This window comes from Microcaecilia unicolor, chromosome 2, assembly GCF_901765095.1.
Source record: "Microcaecilia unicolor chromosome 2, aMicUni1.1, whole genome shotgun sequence".
NCBI classification, from domain to species: domain Eukaryota; kingdom Metazoa; phylum Chordata; class Amphibia; order Gymnophiona; family Siphonopidae; genus Microcaecilia; species Microcaecilia unicolor.
In genome coordinates, this window is record NC_044032.1 from 316,331,800 (window position 1) to 316,354,930 (window position 23,131).

Here is a 23,131-nt window from a genome sequence, read left to right on the forward strand (position 1 = left end):
CCCAGCGATATTTAATCCCCTTGTCTGTCAAAAATTTCGTGAAGGGTCGGAGTTCTGCCCTTCTTTTCAAAGTAGCCGCCGCCAGGTCTTGGTAACATTCAATATGGTATGTGTCCCATTCAAATCCTGGCGTGGAGCGCGATGCCTGCATGACTTGTTCTTTTAATTTAAAATCGCTGAAGCATGCAATAATATCTTTTGGGCGGTTTGATGTTAAAGTTCCTAAAGCTCTGTGGGCCCTCACCAGTTGGATTGTAGCAGGGTCTCTTGTGATTTGAATGTTCTGGAGCAGCGCACTCACAATTTTTTGAACTGTCTGTTCACAATCTGTATAGTGTGGTGTGTCTGGCAGACCCCTAAATCGCACATTGCATCGGCGGCTCCGATTTTCAAGATCTTCTATTTTGTCCCAGACTTGCTGGGTATCTTGTCGGGCCTCGCGGTGCTGGGAGTCGAGTGTCTGGATTAAGTCTGTTTGTTCCTCCAGGCGGTCTTCTATTTCAGTTACTCGTAGGCCCAGCGCGCCTATTTCTCCGCGTAGCTCCGCCCCCATCGCGGCGATGTCTGCCCGCACTGCCGTTATTATTTCCGTTTTTATCTCCTGCAACCAGCCCCGTATTTCCTGCATATTTGTATCTTCCTGGATCCGTCCCTCCCCCGTAGCGAATAGCGACGGGGAGAGCGGCGGGGGACTCCCCCCTCGGGACTCGGATTGGCGCTGTTCGAGAGCTGGCGTGCTTGAACTCGCGGCTGGGCCCGTATACGCGAAGGTTTGTAAGTCGACTGCTGAGGCTTTCGAGGTCAGCATCTTTCGCTTACCCTTGGTTTTAAATGCTGTTTTCTTGCGTTTCTCAGTCGCGTTTGCTTGTTTTTCATGCAGTGGGTTTACTGATTGTTTGGGGCTGATCGGAGCTCGTGGCTCAGGCAGCCATTTCAGGTGGTGACGTCACTTCCTCCTCGTCAATCACTGATTTGACTTATACCTTAGCAAATAAACTCCTCATTCCAAATGATGATTTGTGGGCTTCACTTAATGATCAAAGGCTGTAAGTATAAATGCATTGTATAACTTGTAATCTAAATCCAGTTTGTCATAAGGCTGGTATCTTTTCCTTAGACCTAACGTCTCCCTTAGAGGCAATAACTCCTTGATTACCCCAGTACTAGTGTTATTTAGAGATGGAGTCAGATTAAGGTCACTCTAGCCTTCTTGGGGGGGCTCGGGACCCCTAAATTCTCAACATTGGTGACCTCGCGTTCGATTTAAACAAGCTACCAGAATTTTTGTCAAAGTGGGGGTTACTTATAGCTCTTGACTAAAATTCTGTTGTTTTATCTTCCAATTGATTGCTGTCCCTCATAGAGATCTGGGCTCATTTCCTCTGTGCTGTACTTAAACCTCTGAGAGGTACTTAACCTCTACCTTTCATGCTCTCTGATTCTGTTTCTGGCCATTATTGATTTCTCCCCATCCCTGTTAGAAACTTTCCTGATGCGTTTTTGTGAAAGATTTACAATTCCTTGCCAGCTTCTTAGCTGCACGTTGCCATTTCCTGCTTCGCATTTAAAACTGCGTAGTAAGTCTTGCGTCCTTATTTTTCTGTTACTGCCAGGCTGTATGGGCACTTTCCCCCCCCCCCTTTTTTCCTTCCTGTCATACAGCTTTATACTGGATAAACCACATTTATTTCTATGCCTGCCTGCTTTAGAAACCCCTGTCTAAAACTTTCATGATATTATAAATCTCCACCTGAGATTCCCAGACTGAGAAGTCCCAGTCTGTATTCCGTCTCTGTTCCCCGTAGCCACTTTAGCTGCACTTCCAGGTTTAATTTTCACTGCATAGCATAATTTTTGGCTGAATTTATAAACTGCTGTTTTATTTTTGCTTTCTAAAACTGTTTCTGAGACTTTCAGAATCAAGATGCTTTATTTGGCAATCTAATCTGTTGCCCGGTTTCGTTGAAACTCAGAGACAGGTTTTTTTGTTTTTATGCTGCAAGAGACAGCTTGGTAGATCTTATCGTGTTCCACAATGTGGTTATAAAGTTTTAAAAGTTTGCTTCTTTCCCCTTAAAAGAGGAGTTCTCGATACTAAATCTTATCTCTATTTCTACTGCGACATTTTTTCACTTCCCCTTTTCTCGCTTGGGCGGTGCCCACTTCCTTCCTCTTCTCTGCATTTTCTCCCTCTCGTATCTGCTAATCTCTAACTTTGGAATCTATCATTAAATCCTTCTTTAATAATGTCTTGTTCTGTACTTTGTATTTGCCTCTGTTGGTTACTACAACGGCACCTTTCTTTCCCATTGGCTATGTTCTATGCTTTAGCCGTTACTCTGTTATATTTGCACCTCCCTCTTATATACAGGCTGTCAGTAAGGTTACGTTCTCGTCTCTGTCTGTTATTTCTCTGTCATACCATTTTTTCATTTATTTCTTTGACTATAAATATTCCCTGTGACAGGTCTGTTGCCAGTTCTAAGTATTGTCAGCCCGTGCCTCTATTTTGCAAGTACACCTCATGCCTTGAGAGCTTGCTGTCCGTTCGTGCGCTGTAAATGTTTTGTGCCATTACTTTTGACAGACTGCCACCATCTTCCGCTCTGATAACTCTTTTTCTTTTCCTACAAACCCACCCACTGTGGGCGTACCTAGGGGCGTGATCATTGGTGTCACTTCATCCTTTGGGGCACACCCCTGATACGTCTCTCTCTATCCTGTCTTTCACTGTTTTTTTAACATTTCTATTGTGAAATAAATTTATTGGATAATCAGTTGGATATTACTATAAGCAATTGATTGTTAGCATTCTAACCAAAGACTATTATAAGGATATTTACATTTGATACTTTGCAATGTAATATTTTAATTGTAATTGTGTGAGTCCGTTTTTTTTTGTATTAGGACACATATATGCAGCATTTGTTTTGCCTTGAGAGGGTAATGGAAGTGACTATTTGCAATGTAGTTTCATGATAATATGACTTAGAAGATATTTATGTATTTTTAGCCCTTATTAATGAGGTATTTTTGGCTCCGGGACTTAGTTTATGCCATTGTTTCTGTTTGACATGATTGATAAGCAATTTTTTTTTCCTGTGGAACACTTTGCCTGTAATCGCACATAATGCAAGTTAGATATTAAACCACAAATTTGCTTTGCTGTGAGAAGCTGGGGTTTTCATTTTAGTTAAGGCTGCGATACTGTGTTCGCGTTCTATAAATAAATGGTGTACGGCATTGTTTTCAGTCCAATCATATATTCAGTTTTCTGCAAGTTTATCCTTGTTTTATGGTACATTTTCTTGGCATGCATAATGGCATTCATATGTAATAGTACATATTTTTTTTTAAATCACTTATCTTTTGATAATCCAGTTGCCGGTTCTCTAGGTTCTTTGTATGTGCACTCTCCCACGAACAGCAGTGTTTGAATGTTTTCGGTTTCATTTTTGCGGTTGCAGCGGTGGATCGTTGCTTGTCTAGTGTGGGCTTTGTTTCTGCAGTGTAATATTGCAAGTTCCATAATAATGGTCTATAGCTTGTTTTTTTTTTCCATGTTTTTGTTCATTTACTTTATATTCCAATTTTGTTGTATAGCTTTTTCTTCCTCTGATATGGGGAACATACTAAGTCGTTTGTTCATTGGTTTGCTCTGCTTGTCCATCAAAATTAATTTTTTTTCCCTCTCTAAGTCCCACCTACTTCCCTATTTAGCGTGTGTCACTTTTCTTTCAGACTTTTTATGCTTGTTTATGCAGCACCACAGTGTGAATGAATTTCTTTTGTACTGTATTGTCCTGGTATTGCAGGCTTCCTTACTGTCGGCTGTTTTATTTTAATGCTTTTGAGTTCCCTTCTTATGAATTATTTAATAGAAAATCTATTGTCTAGTGGCTCTTTTATGGTTGTACCATCCCCCAAGAGCTTACATGTGTTCAGTGTTACAAATCTTTCTTTCAATTTCTTTTTTTTATTTTTTTTATTTATATCTATTTTATTTTTACCACCTTTGCAGTTTGTTTCAGGGGCTCTTCCCTGGGATATGCTATATTTTTATTTTCTTATATACCAGTGTCACGCTATAACCATTGGGTTTGATATCGATGCCTGGGGCTTACACCCATCGAAGGTGACCCTTCAATGGATGACGGTATCTCAATTATTAGATTTAAAGCAGATTTTCTATTCCATTTTCGGAATGGCCTGCCTTCCACGATTCGGCATTATTGCCCACATAGGAGTTACTTGTACAGATGACCGCTGGGGGCAATAAAGAGACGTCTAGGACTTTGGTTGCGATTGTGTACAGGTTGACTCGGGCGATTCTAAATTCTTACGTGTATTTTGGTTTGTTGAATAGAGCGGAATCTTCGGTTGAATTGAGCGAATCTTCGTCCTAAATTTTTAGGTGTATATTAAAGTATCCTATGGAGGTTTGTTGAATTGAGCGAATCTTCATTTGAATAGAGTGAATCTTCCGAACCGGCGAAAATCCATAGGATAGCTGTCCTCTGAGATTAGGGAGCTTATTTCGCAGCTTCCTGGACTCTTTAAGGAGTAGTGGCCACCCCTCTTTTGAGGGTTCTACCATTGGAGTGAATCATGGCCAATAGAGCGAATCTTGGCGGTTAGTAGAGCAGAATCCTAGTTGTAGAAGCCTACTCTAGGGGGCCATATTCTTTATGTTAGAGTAGGATACATACTTAAGCTGACACTAGGTCTATATTCTTTTATACACTGACTCTCTACGCATATTTCTGTTTACTGTTTTTGTCTGTCTTTTAATATTGCTAGCGGTTAAAGCGTTGAGCTTTCCGCCAATGCGTCATTTCTGTTCTAGGTTCTGTCGCTGGAACGCTCTTGAAGACACGTGAGTATCTACTTGTGGGTGCATGATGCATGGTTTTTTGTTTTAATAACTTTCCTTTGCATGTTTTGTTCTACAGATATATTACAGGTGCCCCTATAATAAATCTTTGAGCTAGGATCCAGCTTGAGATTTAACTGGCATCACCTGTGGGCCTTGCCTTTAAATACTACTTTATATTGCACACATTTTCCTATGTGGATTGCTTTCCGCCAATTAGTACTTTTTATTTTGGGTCCCTCTGTTGGAGTTCATTAGCAGATGCGTGAGTATGAATGTGTTATGTCTCTGCATGTTCTACTATCAGGATAATCATCACATGTTTTTGTAACCTGTTAGCACATTATCATTTCTAGGTCTCCTTGTTATCCCTGAAGCTGCCTTTTGAACCACTGACCTTGAACCAGGTTCTAGGTCTGGTCAATATATATTTTATTACTGTAGTTCATTTTTCTATAGCATGTTACAGGTCTGAAACTTATTTGTAGACCACTTGCTCACTAGGTCCCGTTATTATATATATTGGGTGATGTTGCTCACTACCCATTATATCATATCTTCCTCTCCGCACCCAACACCAGATACTGGTGATCTGACATCTATTCAGATCTCTGGTAAGGACTTTCCGTCCAAAACAAACCTTTCTATTTTGCGGTTGACCTCCCTATGCCACCGAGAGTTCGGAAGGGCATAGTGATCCCGCCAACTGTTCTCTTTCTCAATTGATTTTCTGCGCTGGAGATTACATTGCACGAATCGTGAGTATATTTTCATTTATTGTATGTGTTGCTATTGAGCTTGACTTTGTATACTTTCATGGCCTATTGGATTAGCTCTAATTTAAATGTTTTATTTTTTACCAAATTTAGGATTAAGATTTTGTCCTCAATACACAGGGACACCTCTGTATGTGGGACAATAACTGTGTCTGTGTATGAGTGTGGTTTTCCTTTTCTGTCTGTGTGCTGTGACTTGTGATTGACTACTGGAATATTTATTTTTATGTTTTTTGTTTTGAAACCCTAAACAACTCCTTAACCGTGCAAAATTCCAATGCTAGGTTTTGAACTACATTTAGAAATATCTTGCTTCCTCTTCTGAACTTTAAGTTTTCTACGTATCAGGATTAGGTTACAGTTTTAATTTTACGTCTATATGTTCCTGTGTGTCCTGTGATAAATGGCATATATTAAACCAGCTAGTTATTAAGGAATCATTTCTTTAGTTTTAAATTAGTGCTTTACTCTGCGAGATTGCCTATCAACTGCAGTGGTAGTAAATCTCAAAGGAGTGTTTATTTTCCAGGATTGTATATTATTTCATTTAAGCAATGTTTGTTTGATTTGTGATGTGATGTTAAATACCTGATTGTTTTTGACTTCTGGTAAATTGCTTTCACCAGAAATGCAAGCACTTTTTAGTTTTAATTTTATAGGTGTGCGTCCGTGTATGTGTTCTTTGAAAATTGCTTAATTATTCCGGATATTTACTATGAAAGGTTCTATATTATGTGCCATCTAAAACACTGTTTATTTGTGACGTTGTTTAAAATAACTAGTGCTGATGTTCACTTCCTGGCTCTTTATTGGGGATGTGTTCCGTAAGAATTAATTAACTGTTTTAATTTTTCTTTTCACGTCTTATCTACTACTTTCAAACTTCCTTCCCTGCCTCTTAAAGATTTATAGTTTTAAGATATATTATTGTATAGAGTTCCAGCATTTTTGGTTCTCAATAGGGTTTAAAGATTAACCCTTGCATAACATAACTAACTGGTAAATCCGAACTAAAGAAATTCAGGTTGCTATTATTTCAGAGCTATGTTCAGATAAGACTAGCTACAATTGCCAACTTCCTTTTTATTGAGAACCGTACCTCTGGTAGCAGATAAAGTAATAACCTTCTCCTCTTTTCCTCTCCTGAAGTATTAATTCTATGAAGACTAATTACACCAGCATGAAGTATTAATATAAAAACTTCAACTTACAGTTTTTGTTTGATGTATAGCCCTATTTTCAGTCACCATAATATCCAATGCTTGCAGTGAGCAGTAAGCTCAAATTAGACACAGGAAGCACCATTATTTCGTGATTTCCTTAGGACCGAATGACATAGATTAACCCTTGTAGTTCTTATTTTCTCTTAAGTTCATTTTTACAAAAGCTTTGAACTCAGTATATGATACAGGAATTCATTACGTGTTTCAGATTTTTAATAACTAGATGGGTTTTTCTGTGATTCTGTGTTATCCTTGCTACTTTTTGTTTAGAATTCAATTTACAATGTAGGCTTGCAAGCTATTCCATTTATCATATGAACATATCCTACTGGTCAATTTATGCATTTATTGCATTAATAAAAATTGTTATTATATCCTTGATTTTTGAATTCTACTAAAATGTTTTAAGAAATGCTCCTACTTGTCTCCTGCTTATAAATTGGCTCCTCCTCTGTATTTAAAATATACTCTAAATTGTGAATTGATTCCTGGGAATATATAAGCTTATTTTTAGCTATCCCTCTGAATGTGAATCTTGATATGCTGTCATGATTTAGGGCCCAAATTGTGAAAGCATAGAAAGGATCAGTTTAAAATTTAATATAATTTTTATTTTCCAAATTGGCTGTGAACTATTACAGAGGACTATAGGTTATTGTCCTTTTCATTTGACCTATTTAAACCTTGTAAAGGTCACGTGAGGAGGCCTCATAGAAATATATAGTTTTTACATCTTTCTTTTCTGATATTGGCTTTTCTCTATCTTTTAAAATATCATGTTAAAGTCTGCATTTTCCTGGAGCAGACTCTGACCACAATGTTTCCTCAGACTCTGCTGACTTCCTGTGCCAGCAACATCTAATTTACAGAGAACATTTTTTTATTCCTACTAGTAATTTGTAATTTTATATATTGAGACTATGCTCCACCTACTGGTGCCCCAAGGAACTAACAATGCATTCTTTGACTTTTCTTTCTAATGGTCCTGTACTGAGATTTGACTACTAGATATTACTTCTTATATCAGCTCTATTTATTAAGTTCTGTAGGTTGAATGAAGACTGCTAATCCAAATCCTGATCTACCGCCTCTGTTCCAGTTTGGTACTTCTTCTGCCACTGACCTCTGGCATGAAAAAAAAGGCGCTACCTCCTCCAATGAGAATTTTTTTTTGTCCAAATGATGTCATTAATTTAGACCTTCTTGGTTATGCTCTTAAATGTTCTACTGTATTAAATATTTTTGCAGGCTCATCTTTTCCAGAACCTACATGTCACTTTACGTATGAGCTCTCTATTACTACAGACAGCGACCGTGATTCCAGAAGATACTTCCATCATCTGGACTAGTTATGAGTTTTAAATTTCTGCACATTAGTCTTCTACTTTGATTATGACTATTTCCTAAGCTACCCTTCTTTCTGAATCATCTAACTTATAAGTCCTGCTGGCCTCCTGCAGCTGAGGGCCCAACCCTTGGTGAATGGTAGTCATCGCAGGTGAAGATTCCATACCTACTGGCCATAGATTGCAACGCATTATCCGTGCCTTCTGCCTAACCCTCCATACATCAATAACTCGAACAATCAATTATTATTGTGGGTTTTTTGTACTCTTTTCTTTTGTTCCATATACTTTACCATTGTTATTTGATCATCTCTTCGTAATAATTACCAATCTGTCTTGCACATTATGCAAGCCAGAAGTGGGGATACATTCTGCAAATCCCAATTCCTAGTATTAAGACTGTCACTTCTACTGATTCCTTGCCCAAGTTGCTGTGAAAATCCAGCCCTGTTAGATCTTCCAGATCTCCGTCCAGATTCTTCAGTGCTTCCACCGTCTCAACCATGATCGATGAAAGAGAATTCAGAACCAACTGATACTTAATTAGAGATTTACTGTTGCTGTTTATGGACATTATAGACTCATATTTTGTTTTATTTTCAGTTTAGCAGTAATCCTGTCTATATATTGAAAAGGTTTTATTTTTATTTTCCTAATATTTCCTGTATTGTTCTTATTGTTTTTCTAAGAGTTTCCCCGTTATTTCTGCTTATGTAATTTAAATTGAAGTTGATATTGCTCAGACACAGGGGTAACATCAAACCCTAATACTGGCTATGATATCATAATGTAGGTGTAAACTCTGTTAGTATCAACCAGTTATGCAATTGTTTAACTTTGGTGTAGGCTTACTTAAGCTGCATATCTTTCTGTAGGTTTGACTAAGCTCCAAGTGGGGTAACGGATATATAAAATGCTTCCCATACTTCCAGATCATTATGCATATGTCAAGTTCCATGCATGACCTTTGTTAATATAAATTTTCCTAGGATTGACCCTTTTTGCTGTATGAGGCAACCTCATACTTGCTATCCACTTTTTAGTGCTCGTGATTGGATGCTAATGATGAGTAATAGTAAGGTCCAGGAATTCCGACCTGTTTAAGGATTCTGAATACCTACAACCTAAAACAGCCTGCAAACAGAGTACTAACCATATATTTGTTGAGCCCATAACAATGCTTAATCGAAACCACTGTTCCTTCTCAAGACCACTGAGATAGATACATTAGATTATCTCCCCATGCACTATGCAACAGATACAATAGAAGCCATAGAAAGACCTGAAAGTATTTATTAGCATGATCCACCTGAAATTGCTATTACCCACATACCTATACTTCATGAGATTTTGTAGATGAACTCATGGATTTGTCCCATTCATAAAACCTTTCTCACTACAGGTTTGAGTAAGTCTCAAGAGAGATGACATCAGGATTAAGGCCCAAGGGATTAGGTAATATAAAGGGAATTCCATATGCCCAAATAATATATAACCTGAGAATGAAGTTTCCTGTCTTGCACCATACCTTCTAGCAATTTGTAAGACCAAAACTCCCCCTCTCGTTTGATAGCTTGCCACCTTCTGGAATGGATGATGACAAGCTTGACGAGCTTTGTGTCACCCCTCCCCAGAGGGGGTGACAAGTGGGGAATGTATAATTATGATACAGCCAGAGACCCCCCCACTGGAATGGTGGTGGGCCCAGTCATAGAGCTCAGGCCATTACAGACCTTGGCTGAGTCAGAAATCTGATGGCTGACATAACTGGGAGCTTACTGGAAAAGTATGGCCTAGTTTGTAGCCCGGATTGAGGCCTAAAAGTTAAGTTAATAGATATGGAAACAAAATGGAGGATTTCAGCACAAAATGGAAGCCCGTATCTGTTACAAAGTGGAATTTTCTCTAATGTAAGTTAGAAAAACAAGTTGAGCAATGAGTGAGTCATGCCAGGTGCAGAGAAAATAGGGAACTAGCTGTCCAAGAGAGGAGGGAGACTTTCCTGTGAGCAGGGTCTTGCTTAAGATTTGTGATCAAGCGAGCTAAAGACAAAACCATGTTAGCAAGATAGAAGCTACTCATTAGCATGAGCCAATCAGTGACAACCATGACATTAGCATAGATCCAATCAGGTATATCTACTGTCATATTATCCATATCCTGAGGGCACCTATAAAAATCAGGGTATTTCCTGGTTTGAGTTAGAGAGAAAAGGGTTGGCACTCTCTCTCCAAGGGAAACCAATGTGTCCAGCAGAATTAACAAATTACCTAATTGCTTTCCCTTGTAAAACCTCTAATTGGTAAAAGAAATTATAAAAGATTAGCAAATAATTAACACCTGTTTGCAGCTTATTATATTCCTATAATGAATTGATTGTACATGCCTGTTGTCAATCACTGATTTGACTTATACCTTAGCAAATAAACTCCTCATTCCAAATGATGATTTGTGGGCTTCACTTAATGATCAAAGGCTGTAAGTATAAATGCATTGTATAACTTGTAATCTAAATCCAGTTTGTCATAAGGCTGGTATCTTTTCCTTAGACCTAACGTCTCCCTTAGAGGCAATAACTCCTTGATTACCCCAGTACTAGTGTTATTTAGAGATGGAGTCAGATTAAGGTCACTCTAGCCTTCTTGGGGGGGCTCGGGACCCCTAAATTCTCAACAAAAGCTAGATGCAAAAGCAGAAAACATCCGAGACATTTATTTGCTCATAACACTGTTCGATTTTCTGAAGCCATATTGAGCCTGCAAATAGGTGGGGGAATGTGGGATACAAATGCAATAAATATAAATATATTAACCCATCTAATTGCATAGCACAAAAATTAAATAGCTCAGGCCACAAATGACCAAAACATGCTATTTCATCAAGTACAGAACCATTCGTAAATGACCAGATCAGTCAGGGTAAACATCGGAATCCAACAGCCTTTTAGCAGTTGACAGGAGGTCGTAGTTTTTGTTTAGCTAGTCAGCCAACCCCAGCTCCTTTTACTCACTATGCACAATCCCTCAACCATGTGCCCAGAAGAATTATCAAAGACACTAAAGGAACCCAGGAAATTAAAAGCAGCTGTATTCCAAACTGTACAATCTGATCCCATGAGTTGTGCGCTTCTGAAGATCATCATTGCAAACTTGACCTCTCAAAAGCTCTGATGTATAAGATGATCCATCAAGTGCAAATTTTCTCTTCCAGAAGTCACAGGAAACAATGCTTGGGCAAATTATATGCTATTTCAATATGCATGAGAAACTGACCTGCAAACAGTTCCTGCTTTTTTTTTTTTTTTTTTTTAAGTGCCCAACAATTAAATCCATTCCCCAGGTATTTTTTCAAGTTTACACATGAAAAACCATGAGCCAATTGATTCCACTAGATGTGTGAACACGTAATACAACTGACTCTGCCTCCTCATAAAAGCTGTTGGATTGATTTTTAGTCATTAATTATCTAGTGGTACAGCTAGTGTTAGAAGGAAACTGCTACTGTTCCTGTCAGTCTAGTCCTAGAACTAAGAAAGGGTGTAGGGGGCATGGGCGCTTCACCTTGTATTGCTCTTCGGTAAGGTAACATGGCCACTGCTAGACAACAGAAATAAGCAAGATTAAGAAATCTCATAATCAAACCTCTCCACTCCTTACCTCACCCACCCATAAACAAAAGTCCAATTTCAGTTCCCTTTCAAATCAGCTAAAAATATAATTAGCTTTCTCCAAAACAATTCTAAAATTTCTCTGACACCCATTCCTTGTCACATTTTTTAATCACAGGATTATTTTTTTCTTAACGTTTCTGAAATCAGTTTTCAGCATCAATGGGTTCAGCTTGCCTACGGGTTTTCAGGAGCTGTCCCTATCCTACCTGAGTGTCAAGTTGTGCACAGTATTCAAAAGGCGCCATCCTAAGTAATCATTTTGTCAGAAAGGTAGCAACCCACTAAGGATGGCCCAAACTTCTCATCTTTCGCCTCGATTACAGTTTTTTTAATTCTTTTATGAAGTCAGAAATAGCCAGGAATGCATTAAAAGTGACTGAGATCAGGAAGCTGGAGGTAATCTCTGGGGTTATAAACCCCTGTCTGTCACTCTGTCACTAAGGGCAAAAGATAAAAGCCACCCCAAACAAGTTTGCTATACTTTCACTTTCTCCCCAGTTTTGCTTTATTTATTTATTACATTTGTATTCCACATTTCCCCACCTATTTGCAGGCTCAAAGTGGCTTACATAGTACCGTAAAGGCGTTCACCTAGTCTGGTAATGAAAACAAGTACAAGGAGATGTGGGGTTGGATACAGATACATGTTTCCGGTACAGTGGGGATCTCCTTGAGCAGGGACTGTCCTTCCATGTTAAATTGTACAGCGCTGCATAACCCTAGTAGCGCTTTAGAAATGTTAAGTAGTAGTAGTAGTAGGATCGAAGGGAAGGTTAAATAGTGTCCATTACGAGCTTTGGTTTTGCAGTATTGCCGAGTGTAGGCACTTATGTTGGGTCGGTGGGGTATGCCTTTTTGAACAGGTTGGTTTTTAGTGATTTCCTGCAGTTTATTCTGAGGGCTCTCTGCTTTCCCCATTTATATCTGTATTCCATTTATTATTCTGAGGATTGTCTGCAACCCTCTTCTCCAATATTAACTTGCCATTCCTGCTCTCCTGGAATAATGGAGTCTGGTGTGCAGAACTCTGCCAGCTGAGGCCTTCAGCGATACTGTATATCTCAGCAGGACCAATACCTCCCTATCACCTCCACTGCTGATCAACTCTGGGGTGGCCTTGCCTAAATTCAACAGGTTTCCATCCTCGACAGCCAGCTGTTTTTTTCATGTAGTGTACTTAGTACACAAAAATGGCTTCTGCAGCTTTTGTCCTTTTCTGTGTTTTCAGGTGCAAAGGTTGAGCCCTTCTCTTCTCCCCCCTGCCCCACAGCAAACATTGATTTGGGGCAGTAAATGGTTTGAAAAATAAACAGCAATAAAATAAAAATCTTCTCAAGATGCTTCAGGAAGAATACAAGTCCCTCCATGAAACTAAACAGAGAAGACATTAACTTGAGCATTAAGTGCCAAAACAACTCCTCCATTCTCCTTTATTTTCATACTGTGGCCCAGTGAAGCTCTTGAGTGGAGAATGACAGTAATGCATCTCCTCCTCACCTGTAGAATTTCCTGTACTATTTTGTTTCCAATTTTCCTTTTGCTCAGCAGCATGTAAAGAGGGGCTGCCCCACTTTTCCCCGCCCAGAACAGTACCAGGCAATGGCAACACCTAGAATGTAAAGCCAGGGAAGCTATTTGCTATAATGGCAGTTTTAACTAAGACTCTACGTTTGCTTGAATCTTAAGTGTGGATGGCTTCCCTACCATCCCTAAAAAACAAACAGTAATTTTTATACCAATATTTTTCCAATACCAACCAGCTCTGGCCTCTCAACACTCTCACACCTCCCTGTCATTTTACCCCATGAAAATCATAAGATGAGAAAAGGCCTTCCACAGCTTAGATGGGCAGTTTCCATGAGACGAGGACTAGCTTAGTGATTAGAGTAGCAGGCTGAGAGCCATGGAGGCTAGTGTTTGAGCCCTGCTGCTGTTGTTGTAATATTAGGTGAGTCACTTCACCCTCCATCGCCCCAGGTACAAACTTAGATTGTAAGTCCTCTTGGGGCAGTAAAGTACCTAGTACACCAGAATGTGACTTATTTTGAGCTACTACTGAAAAGGTGTGAGCTAAACCTAAATAAAAATACTATTTTCTGCCTTTTACCCAACTCCACCCTAAGCCCAAAACTTCCAGCACCCCAGCAATCTCTCCTACTATTGCTAGTGAGATTACCAGCCCTCACTCCCCTGTTCCATAGGTCTTTGATCTCCCAAATAGAACAAACATGAGCCTGGAAATCACAGACATCTCTAACTATGTGTTGGAGTATCCCCCACCTAAAATAGACTCTGGATTAGGGCTTTTCAGCAGGAATGCTCCTACCTTCCTTTGTTCTCCTTCCCCTTTACTTTGGTTTCTTGGCTTTTGCCTCCTGTAGAATCCCACTCGACAAACGAATCATCTACTTTCAGGTTCAGGTGGGATGAGCAGCTGTCAAAGGAAAAGTTCAAGGCTGTTTGAAAAGAAAACACAAAAAAACAAAAAATTAACCCACACCTGAAGCACACAAACCCTTCACACTGAATCAACCTTGTAGAGCGCTGGTTCTCAACTAGAGAATGACACAGGGACTAAATTTGTCCCCATCTCATCTCCATGGGTTCTGTCTCCATCCCCACCCCAACCCTGCAGGCCCTGTGTCCATCCCTGTCCCGTCCCCGCAGGCCCTGTCTCTGCCCCCCCCCCCCCCCCCCCCCCCCGCAGGTTCTGTGCCCATTTCTGCCCCATCACCTTGGGCTCTGTTCTCATCTGCAGAAGCCTTGAACCATTATGATTTTATATTTAAATCTTTTTATTAAGTGTAAGAAGAAGCACCATGTTGTACAATTGTTTTATATAAATTGCAAATAGAAAACAATAACTAGCAGCTATAATAACCCTCCCATCACCACCACCCTCTACCCTTCCAATCCCAACCATAGCTGACTTCTACTACTCCAAGGAATTCTAATCCACCCTTTTAAATTGTCCAGGGGTACAATTTCTGTATGCCCTAGAGGGAAGAAATATGTCCTATGAAGCACTGTTATGATTTTTTAATCTGTGGATGAATAAGAAGTCATCAACAATGTCAGGATTCAGTCTAGCTCTCCTGTCTTCCACAGTCCCTCCTGCAATAGATGTCGTCTTAGAAGATGTGCTGGTAGCAGGATGTACAGGATCCCCCATGCAAATTTTGCAAGCTGTGGCCAGCACGTTTGCTTGTTTTTCCAAAAAATAAAAATATTGTTGTCTGCATCAAACAAACATAAATAACAGTCCAGTTCATTAACAGGCTTCAAACTAGAAAGTGACATAAGGACAAAGTTTGACCCCGTCCTCACTGGCTCTGGCCCCATCCCTGCCCCGTCCCCATCCCCGCAGTTACTGCGGGTCCCCGTGTCATCCTCTATTCTCTACCTTTTTTCAGTTGAGACACACCCAACGGACAGTGCTCGCATACATGACACACTTCATACATGATCCTCATGGACCTTTGATCTGATACAGTTTGGCAGTTATTATGAATTAAATGTAAGCATACTCTGCATCTACAAAAAGCAAAGATACTTACCTGTAGCAGGTATTCTCCGAGGACAGCAAGCTGATTGTTCTCACATTTGGGTCGTCGTCCACAGCAGCCCAGGAATTGGAAGAAATTTTGCCAGCAAAAATAAAGTCTTTCGGGAAAGTTCTGTCGCGCGAGCAGCACGGACTGCGCATGCGCAAACGACATCCCGCCCGCTGCACGAGCGTGTCTCCTTAGTTTAATCAAAAGCATATAAACAAGAAGCAACAATAACAACAACTCCAAAGCGGAGGAGGGCGGGTTTGTGAGAACAATCAGCCTGATGTCCTCAGAGAATACCTGCTACAGGTAAGTATCTTCGTTTTCTCCGAGGACAAGCAGGCTGCTTGTTCTCACATTTGGGGTATCCCTAACATCCAGGCTCACCCAAAACAACGAACATTGGTCAATTGGGCCTCGCAACGGCGAGGACATAACATAGATTATCCTGAAACCAAAATCAACTAACTGAGAGTGCAGCCTGGAACAGAAACATTGGTCAATTGGGCCTCGCAATGGCGAGGACATAACATAGATTAACCTGAAACCAAAATCAACTAACTGAGAGTGCAGCCTGGAACAGAATCAAAATGGGCCTAGGGGGGTGGAGTTGGATTCTAAACCCCAAACAGATCCTGCAGCACCGCCTGCCCAAGCCGACTGTCGCGTTGGGTATCTTGCTGAAGGCTGTAATGAGATGTGAATGTGTGGACTGATGACCACGTTGCAGCTTAATCTCTTCAATGGAGGCCGACTTTAAGTGGGCCACTGACGCAGCCGTGGCTCTAACATTGTGAGCCGTGACATGGCCCTCCGGAGTCAGCCCAGCTTGGGCATAAGTGAAGGTAATGCAATCTGCTAGCCAATTTGAGATTGTGCATTTTCCGATGGCGACTCCCCTCATGTTGGGGTCGAAAGAAACAAACAACTGGGCGGACTGTCTGTAGGGCTTTGCCCACTCCATGTAAAAGGCCAATGCTCTCCTGCAGTCCAAGGTATGTAAACTGCTTTCACCAGGGCAGGTATGAGGACGGGGAAAGAATGTTGGCAAGACAACTGACTGGTTCAGATGGAACTCCGACACCACCTTAGGCAGTAACTTAGGGTGCGTGTGGAGGACTACTCTGTTGTGATGAAACTTGATATAAGGTGCATGCACTACCAAGGCCTGAAGCTCACTGACTCTACGAGCTGAAGTAACAGCCACCAAGGAACTGACCTTCCAGGTCAAGTACTTCAGATGGCAGGAATTCAGTGGCTCAAAAAGAGCTTTCATCAGTTGGGTGAGAACGACATTGAGATCCCATGACACTGGAGAAGTTTGACTGGGGGCTTTGACAAAAGCAAACCTCTCATGAAGCGAACAACTAAAGGCTGTCCAGAGACAGGCTAACCTTCTACATGACAATAAGCACTAATCGCACTAAGGTGAACTCTTACGGAGTTCGTCTTGAGACCAGACTCTGACAAGTGTAGAAGGTATTCAAGCAGGGTCTGTGTAGGCCAAGAAAGAGGATCTAGGGCCTTGCTGTCACACCAGATGGCAAACCTCCTCCATTTGAAAGACTAACACCTCTTGGTGGAATCTTTCCTGGAAGCAAGCAAGATTCGAGAGACACACTCTGAAAGACCCAAGAGGGCGAATTCTAAGCTCTCAACATCCAGGCCGTGTCACTCTCTATTCTCAACCTTTTTTCAGTGGAGACACACCCGACGGACATGATCCTCATGGACCTTTGATCTGATACAGTTTGGCAGTTATTATGAATTAAATGTAAGCATACTCTGCATCTACAAAAATCCTCTCTTCTCTCCCTCCGCCCCAAACAACAGAAGCAGATCTTAAATAAATAAACAATGTACACACATATACACACACACATTCTGATTCTCATGCCATCTCTCCACTACCAGGCACATTGGAAAATAATACAAAAATAGAAAAAAAAAATCCTAACTCAAAATGTATGTTGTAAACCTTACATACAACGGTAGTATTAATTCCTATGAGTCACACATGAACCCTATGTAAGAACAAGCAGCACTACAATTATTACACAGGGTCATAGAACACCTACTACTACTAATCATTTCTAATGTGCTACTAGACGTATAGTGCTACTAGATGTATGCAGCACTGTACACATTATGTGCAGGTACTCTTTGTCCCTAGAGAGCTCAGAATCTATTTTTTTGTACCTGGGGCAATTGAGGGTTAAGTGATTTCCCCAAGGTCACAAGGAGCTGCAGTGGGAATTGAACTCAGGTCACCATATCAAAGCCCACTGCACTAACCATTATACCTACTACTGGCAAAAGAGAACAAGTGGGACTACTACAGAGTTCAACACAAACTACATGCAAAAAGAATACCACACCCCGGACACATGCAGAAGAGACAGACCCTCACCAAGTACAGAGCAAGGGATCATACATTTGAAATACAAATATGAAGACAAAAATTGAACAGGGAAACCCAAGAAGACAAACTAGGCATGTATCACAACACAGGAGAAATAAAAACAGAAATGCATTTCCAACAAAATACAAAGACATCTGTGATGCACATTTCCCAAAGCTAACATATTCCACCTAAAACATTTTTTTCTACCTTTGCTGCTGGGCTTTTTGTTTTTCCAAAGCATGCTGGTCTCAGTTTCTCTTTTCTGCTTTACTGTCTTGACTCTCTTTCAGTAGGTACTGTCCATCTGTCCTCTCTCTACTTTCCTCCTATCTTCTTCGATTCCCTCAATACAGCTGTCTCTGACATATTTCCTCTTTGTCTCTTTTCTGTCTGACCACTCAAATTTCACTCTCTCACTCTTCAGTCCTCCACCTATAATTCACTTTCCATATCCTCCGCTCACCTCCTAGCTCTCTTATCTCACGCCTTCCCTGACCTCCTATATTCTGCTCTCTATACTATACTCAATTACTATACTTCTATCATCTGTACTCATCCTCCTCTCACTCATCTCCTTAACAGCCCCCAAGGTCTCTTCCACATGGTTCCAAAATGATAAGCATTTCCCCTCCCTCTTCCTTCCTACACTTGTAAGCCAGCATTTCCCTGTCCCACCCACCCATCTCTATCTTCCTCCCCTAGGGTTCAGAATCTCCCTGTCTCTTCTTTTCTCTATTCCTATGGTCCAGTATCTTCCCTCCCATCTACCCCCTATGGTCTAGCATTTCCTTGATCCTTTCCCTTCCACTCCACCTCTGTGGTGCAGCAACTCCATGTCCCATCTCTCTCCACTTCCCCCTTATGTCCCAATAACTCTATGTTCCTTTACTCTCCCCTCCCACACCACCAAAAATAAGCAGCTTCAATGATCGTGCTCTAAGAGGACAATGGCTGCAGAAAACAGCCTGGCAGAAGGAGATGCAGCTACACAAATCCCAATGCCCTGCTCCTTCCGGGCTGTACAGGTGATAAACCATGCACCGGAAGTGAAAGATTGCTAAGTACAGTTTACTGCCTACATACCCTGGTATCGGGGTTAGCATAGCTGTATATTCCCTCCATCCTCCACAGTCCAACACCTCTCTCTATGTTTAAATCTTTTTTATTAATAGGAATCCATAAAACACATACACAGTATAATGTCAAACATTCCATGCTATTACACATGTAGCTGCCATTCTTCCTGTGGTCTCAAGTAGCTTTAACACTAATAATGAACAATTTGTATGGAAATCAACAAGTCTCATAACATCCACAAATGCAAGACCATATTCAACAGATGGGACAACAAACTCCATCAAATTAAAAAAAAAAAAAAAATTATATCCTCAAAACTTGTATTTTTCTCCCCATGTTCCCCCCTCCCCTTCCAGCCCAACCCCCCTTGCCTTCTAATCGTCAATTCCCCTCCCCCCATACCTCTCCCTCACCCCCTCCCTGCCCTCCCACTCAAATCCTAATCTCAATTAACCGGAGTGTGAGCTTCTTAGCCTCCTTCACCTCTTATTAAAACAACCCAAGATGAGTTTACAAATTATTAACAATAAAACTCCTACCTCTCGGACTCATTATTTGTAAATAAGAATCCCAAATGGACAAAAACTGTTTCTTACATCTTAAAGTGCCTTTCGCATCTCGAGCTTCCCAAGCCATCAATTGATGTATCTGGTTCCGCCAATGCCCAAAAGCGGGAGTCTCCGATCCCACCCAACACTGAAGAATTGTTTTCCGGGCCACCAGGCACAATTTCCTACAGAGCAGCCGTCCAGGCCCTCTTAAGCTGCAAAATGCTCCAGGCACATCTAAAAGTAATTGTTCCATGGAACCTTGAATATTTACATCCAACAGATACACCAGAAAACGTAACACCTGTCCCCAGAAACGTTGAACTTTCGGACAAGCCCAAAATGCATGATAGCATGTTTGTCTAGGATGACCACATTTGGAGCACTGCGAATCCAGGCCCCCTCCCACATGTGCTAAAGACACCTTAGTCATATAGACTATCAAAATCACCCGGGCCCCACATTCCCTTAGCCGCATATCAGATGTTAAAGTGTAAACTCCTTTCAAAGATTTTAAAACATCCCAATTACCTAGCCCCACCCCCGATTCCTCCTCCCATTTAGCCTTAACTCCCTCGAATTCTCGGTCGGGACATAATTGAACAAGTGCCTGTGCTAACCCAGAGATGGGCAATCCCCGGTCAGAAATCTTTGAAAATAAGGACCTGAGCTCTACTCCTAGCTTAAAGTGCTTCTAGTTTTCTCATCTATCGAGGGCAGGTATTTGGACTCCAGATATGTTTCTCTGCACAAACCTAAGTCCGGAGGGCTCTTATATAGTGTGTTTTTCTGTCCCTTAGCCCCCACTGGGAGAGAAAGCACTACAGCCCCAACAGCTGGAAAAATAAGAAAGAGAACTTAGACTCCGTTAGGCGCAGTCAGTAATTACCTTTATTATCACAGAGGCAAAAAAATACAAACAATAGTTCTCTCCCTGAAGCAGGTTGTCAGTCAGCAAATGCGCATCCTGAAAGACAAGGACTGCTCAGCTAACACCTCCCGGACATCACATATATATTGTTTCAAATTCCATTTCTCATAAATCATGTGATTTTCCCATAAACTGGCACCATTAGGTTGCCTTATACCATATATGGATTGTTCCTGTATTCTATCAGTCTCTCCTGATGGGAGTTCATGTGCAAAATCAGTACCTATTGGCTAGTCAGTTATCTGTTCTGCGTGCACAGTCAGAACAATACCCTTGTGTCCTCTCTCTGTCTCTCTCCACAAATGCAACATACTGGTAGGCTTCACTGTGTCCTCAGTCCCTTAGCAACTATCAAGGTTACATCCACCTTATATGAAAAACATACTCAGCTGCAAACAAATGTTATGAAGTATCAGTTCTCAGCTCCTGAGAAGGCAATGATTGTTACACAAGATGCTGAGTTAGTAGGCTAACTTGTGAGAACCAAACAGTACAGGCCTTAGGCCTAGCCCTTAGTAACAGGCCTAAAAAGAGGAAAGAATATACAATAGCTCCCTATAAAAATGATGAAATACCTGACAAATCTCCTTGTCAGTACGGACTAAGTGGCCCCTGGAATCGTGAATATACAATATCCCCTGAGGGCGAGCTCTTGGTCTCACCAATTTGGCCAACAGCCGTCCCATTTTATTACCATGTTTATAGAGCTGGTATTTATTAAAAATGTCTGAGACTTTACCGCCCGTTGATGTAGCAATGAATTTAACGCCACCTGCGTCTCGAGTACTAATTGCCGGGCCTTCCCCAACTTCTCCACACCAAATTTCTTCCTAGCCCTACATAACTGCTCCCCCAATCTCAAAATCTCCCGATCCCTAAGCTTCCTACTCCTATGCGTGTAACTAATTATATCCCCTCTAAGTACCGCCTTTGCGGCCTCCCAATATAGAATCGGGTCGCTCACATGCTCAGCATTATTACTCGCATACTGATGCCAACAGTGAATTATGTGTTCTCTGAATTTTACGTCCTTAAATAATTCAATTGGGAATTGCAAACTTTTGGGTCTTTTATCTACCAGGCGCACAGACCACTCCATTAGCACCCAAGCATGATCCGATATCACATATGGTCCCAACTCCACTTTCTACACCCTCCCGAATTCCCCCCTTGAAATTAAAATATAGTCGACCCTTGCCTGGGAGGGGTGTGCTCTTGAAAGATGAGTATAGTCCTTCTCAGTAGGATGTAGAGCTCTCCAACTATCCACCAAATCAAACAAACGTCCAATCTGCCTGAGACCTCTATTCTCTCTATATGTCTCGGAAGTCCTACGCCCCGTACTATCCATCTCTGGGTCCCACACTGCGTTGAAATCTCCCCCCACCACTACTACTACTACTATTTAGCATTTCTATAGCGCTACAAAGCGTACGCAGCGCTGCACAAACAGACGAAAGACAGTCCCTGCTCAAAGAGCTTACAATCTAGTAGACAAAAAAAAAAAAGCAAACAAGCCAAATTCCTCTGTTGTAATAAAAAGCTCATTATAGGTTTATAGAATTGTTTGTCGTAATGATTGGGGTCATAAATGTTACATAACAAATAGGGCATCCTTTTATTGTTACTTCCACCATTATATATCTCCCTCCTGGGTCTACACGTAACACCTGATAGCTGTCAACAGTCCCCTTCTTACATAAGATGGCTACTCCACCTTTTTTATGTAGGGCATCCGCAGCCCAACATTCTCCTACCCACCAAGTTTTTAGCTTACCATGTTCTCCAGCGTCCTGTAAAAATGCAATATCAACGTGGTTCCTGTGTAAATGCTGTAATATTTTTGTACGCTTAATGGGCGAATTTATTCCACCCACATTCCATGTAACCACCTTCACGGTGGAATCCAAAGACACCAGAAAATCATATCAAAACATCTTCTCTGTGAATTTGGAAAGAGGTAGCCCAGCCTCCGCCCCTTCCCGTTCAAACTCCACCTCTCTCTAGCCCCACTCCAGATTCCCACTCTTCTCCACTCACCACATTCAACCCTCAAGCTTATCAAATAACTACCCCCCACCCACCCCCCATCCCCCCACTTCTCCCTCTCCACCCCCATCTCCTCCCTTTCCCTTGTTCCAGAACACACATCTGGAACGTCACATCTAGTACACTCCGAGTTCCCCCCTGTTAACTGTAAACAATCCATTAACCAATTCCCAGCACCCAATTTTAACACACCTGCAGAACACCATCCAGCACTCACACGTATCCCCAATTACTCCAAAACAATCATGTCACCTCACTTATTCTCCCAGACCCCTACTGTAGATTTGCTTCGATAATCCTCAGCTGCACCTTTTACTCCTCAATCATATCGTCCCTCAAGTCCTATTCATGCTGCATTTCCACTGCTGCCCAGCTGCTCCAAAAACTGTTTGGCTTCTTCCACTGAATGCAAGATTCGTGTTGTCCCATTCCAGGTCACTCTCAGCACTGCTGGGTATACCAAAGCAAACCGCAACTTCATCTTAAATAGCTGTGAACACATCGGTGCAAACAGCTTACGTTGTGCTGCCACTCCAGCCGAATAATCTTGAAAGCACAGTATTTTTTTTGATTGATATAGTAGCGTTTTCCCCAACCTCAGCGCTTGCAAAATCACCTGCTTCTGACAAAAATTCAGCAGCCGAAGGATAACCCCTCGAGGCCTTGCCTCTGACCTCGTGCCT

The 23,131-nt window shown here is 41.3% G+C and overlaps 1 protein-coding gene across 2 annotated transcripts in view; it reads right to left on the bottom strand.

Annotated features, from left to right (window-relative positions):
• The window catches only part of FSD1L (fibronectin type III and SPRY domain containing 1 like), a 525,899-nt gene that overhangs the window by 235,028 nt on the left and 267,740 nt on the right, over positions 1-23,131 (bottom strand). For both annotated transcript variants that reach the window (XM_030194325.1, XM_030194324.1), the window contains one exon: positions 14,215-14,344. In XM_030194325.1, coding sequence (XP_030050185.1) covers positions 14,215-14,344 — 130 coding nt within the window. The remainder of the gene's footprint in view (positions 1-14,214; positions 14,345-23,131) is intronic.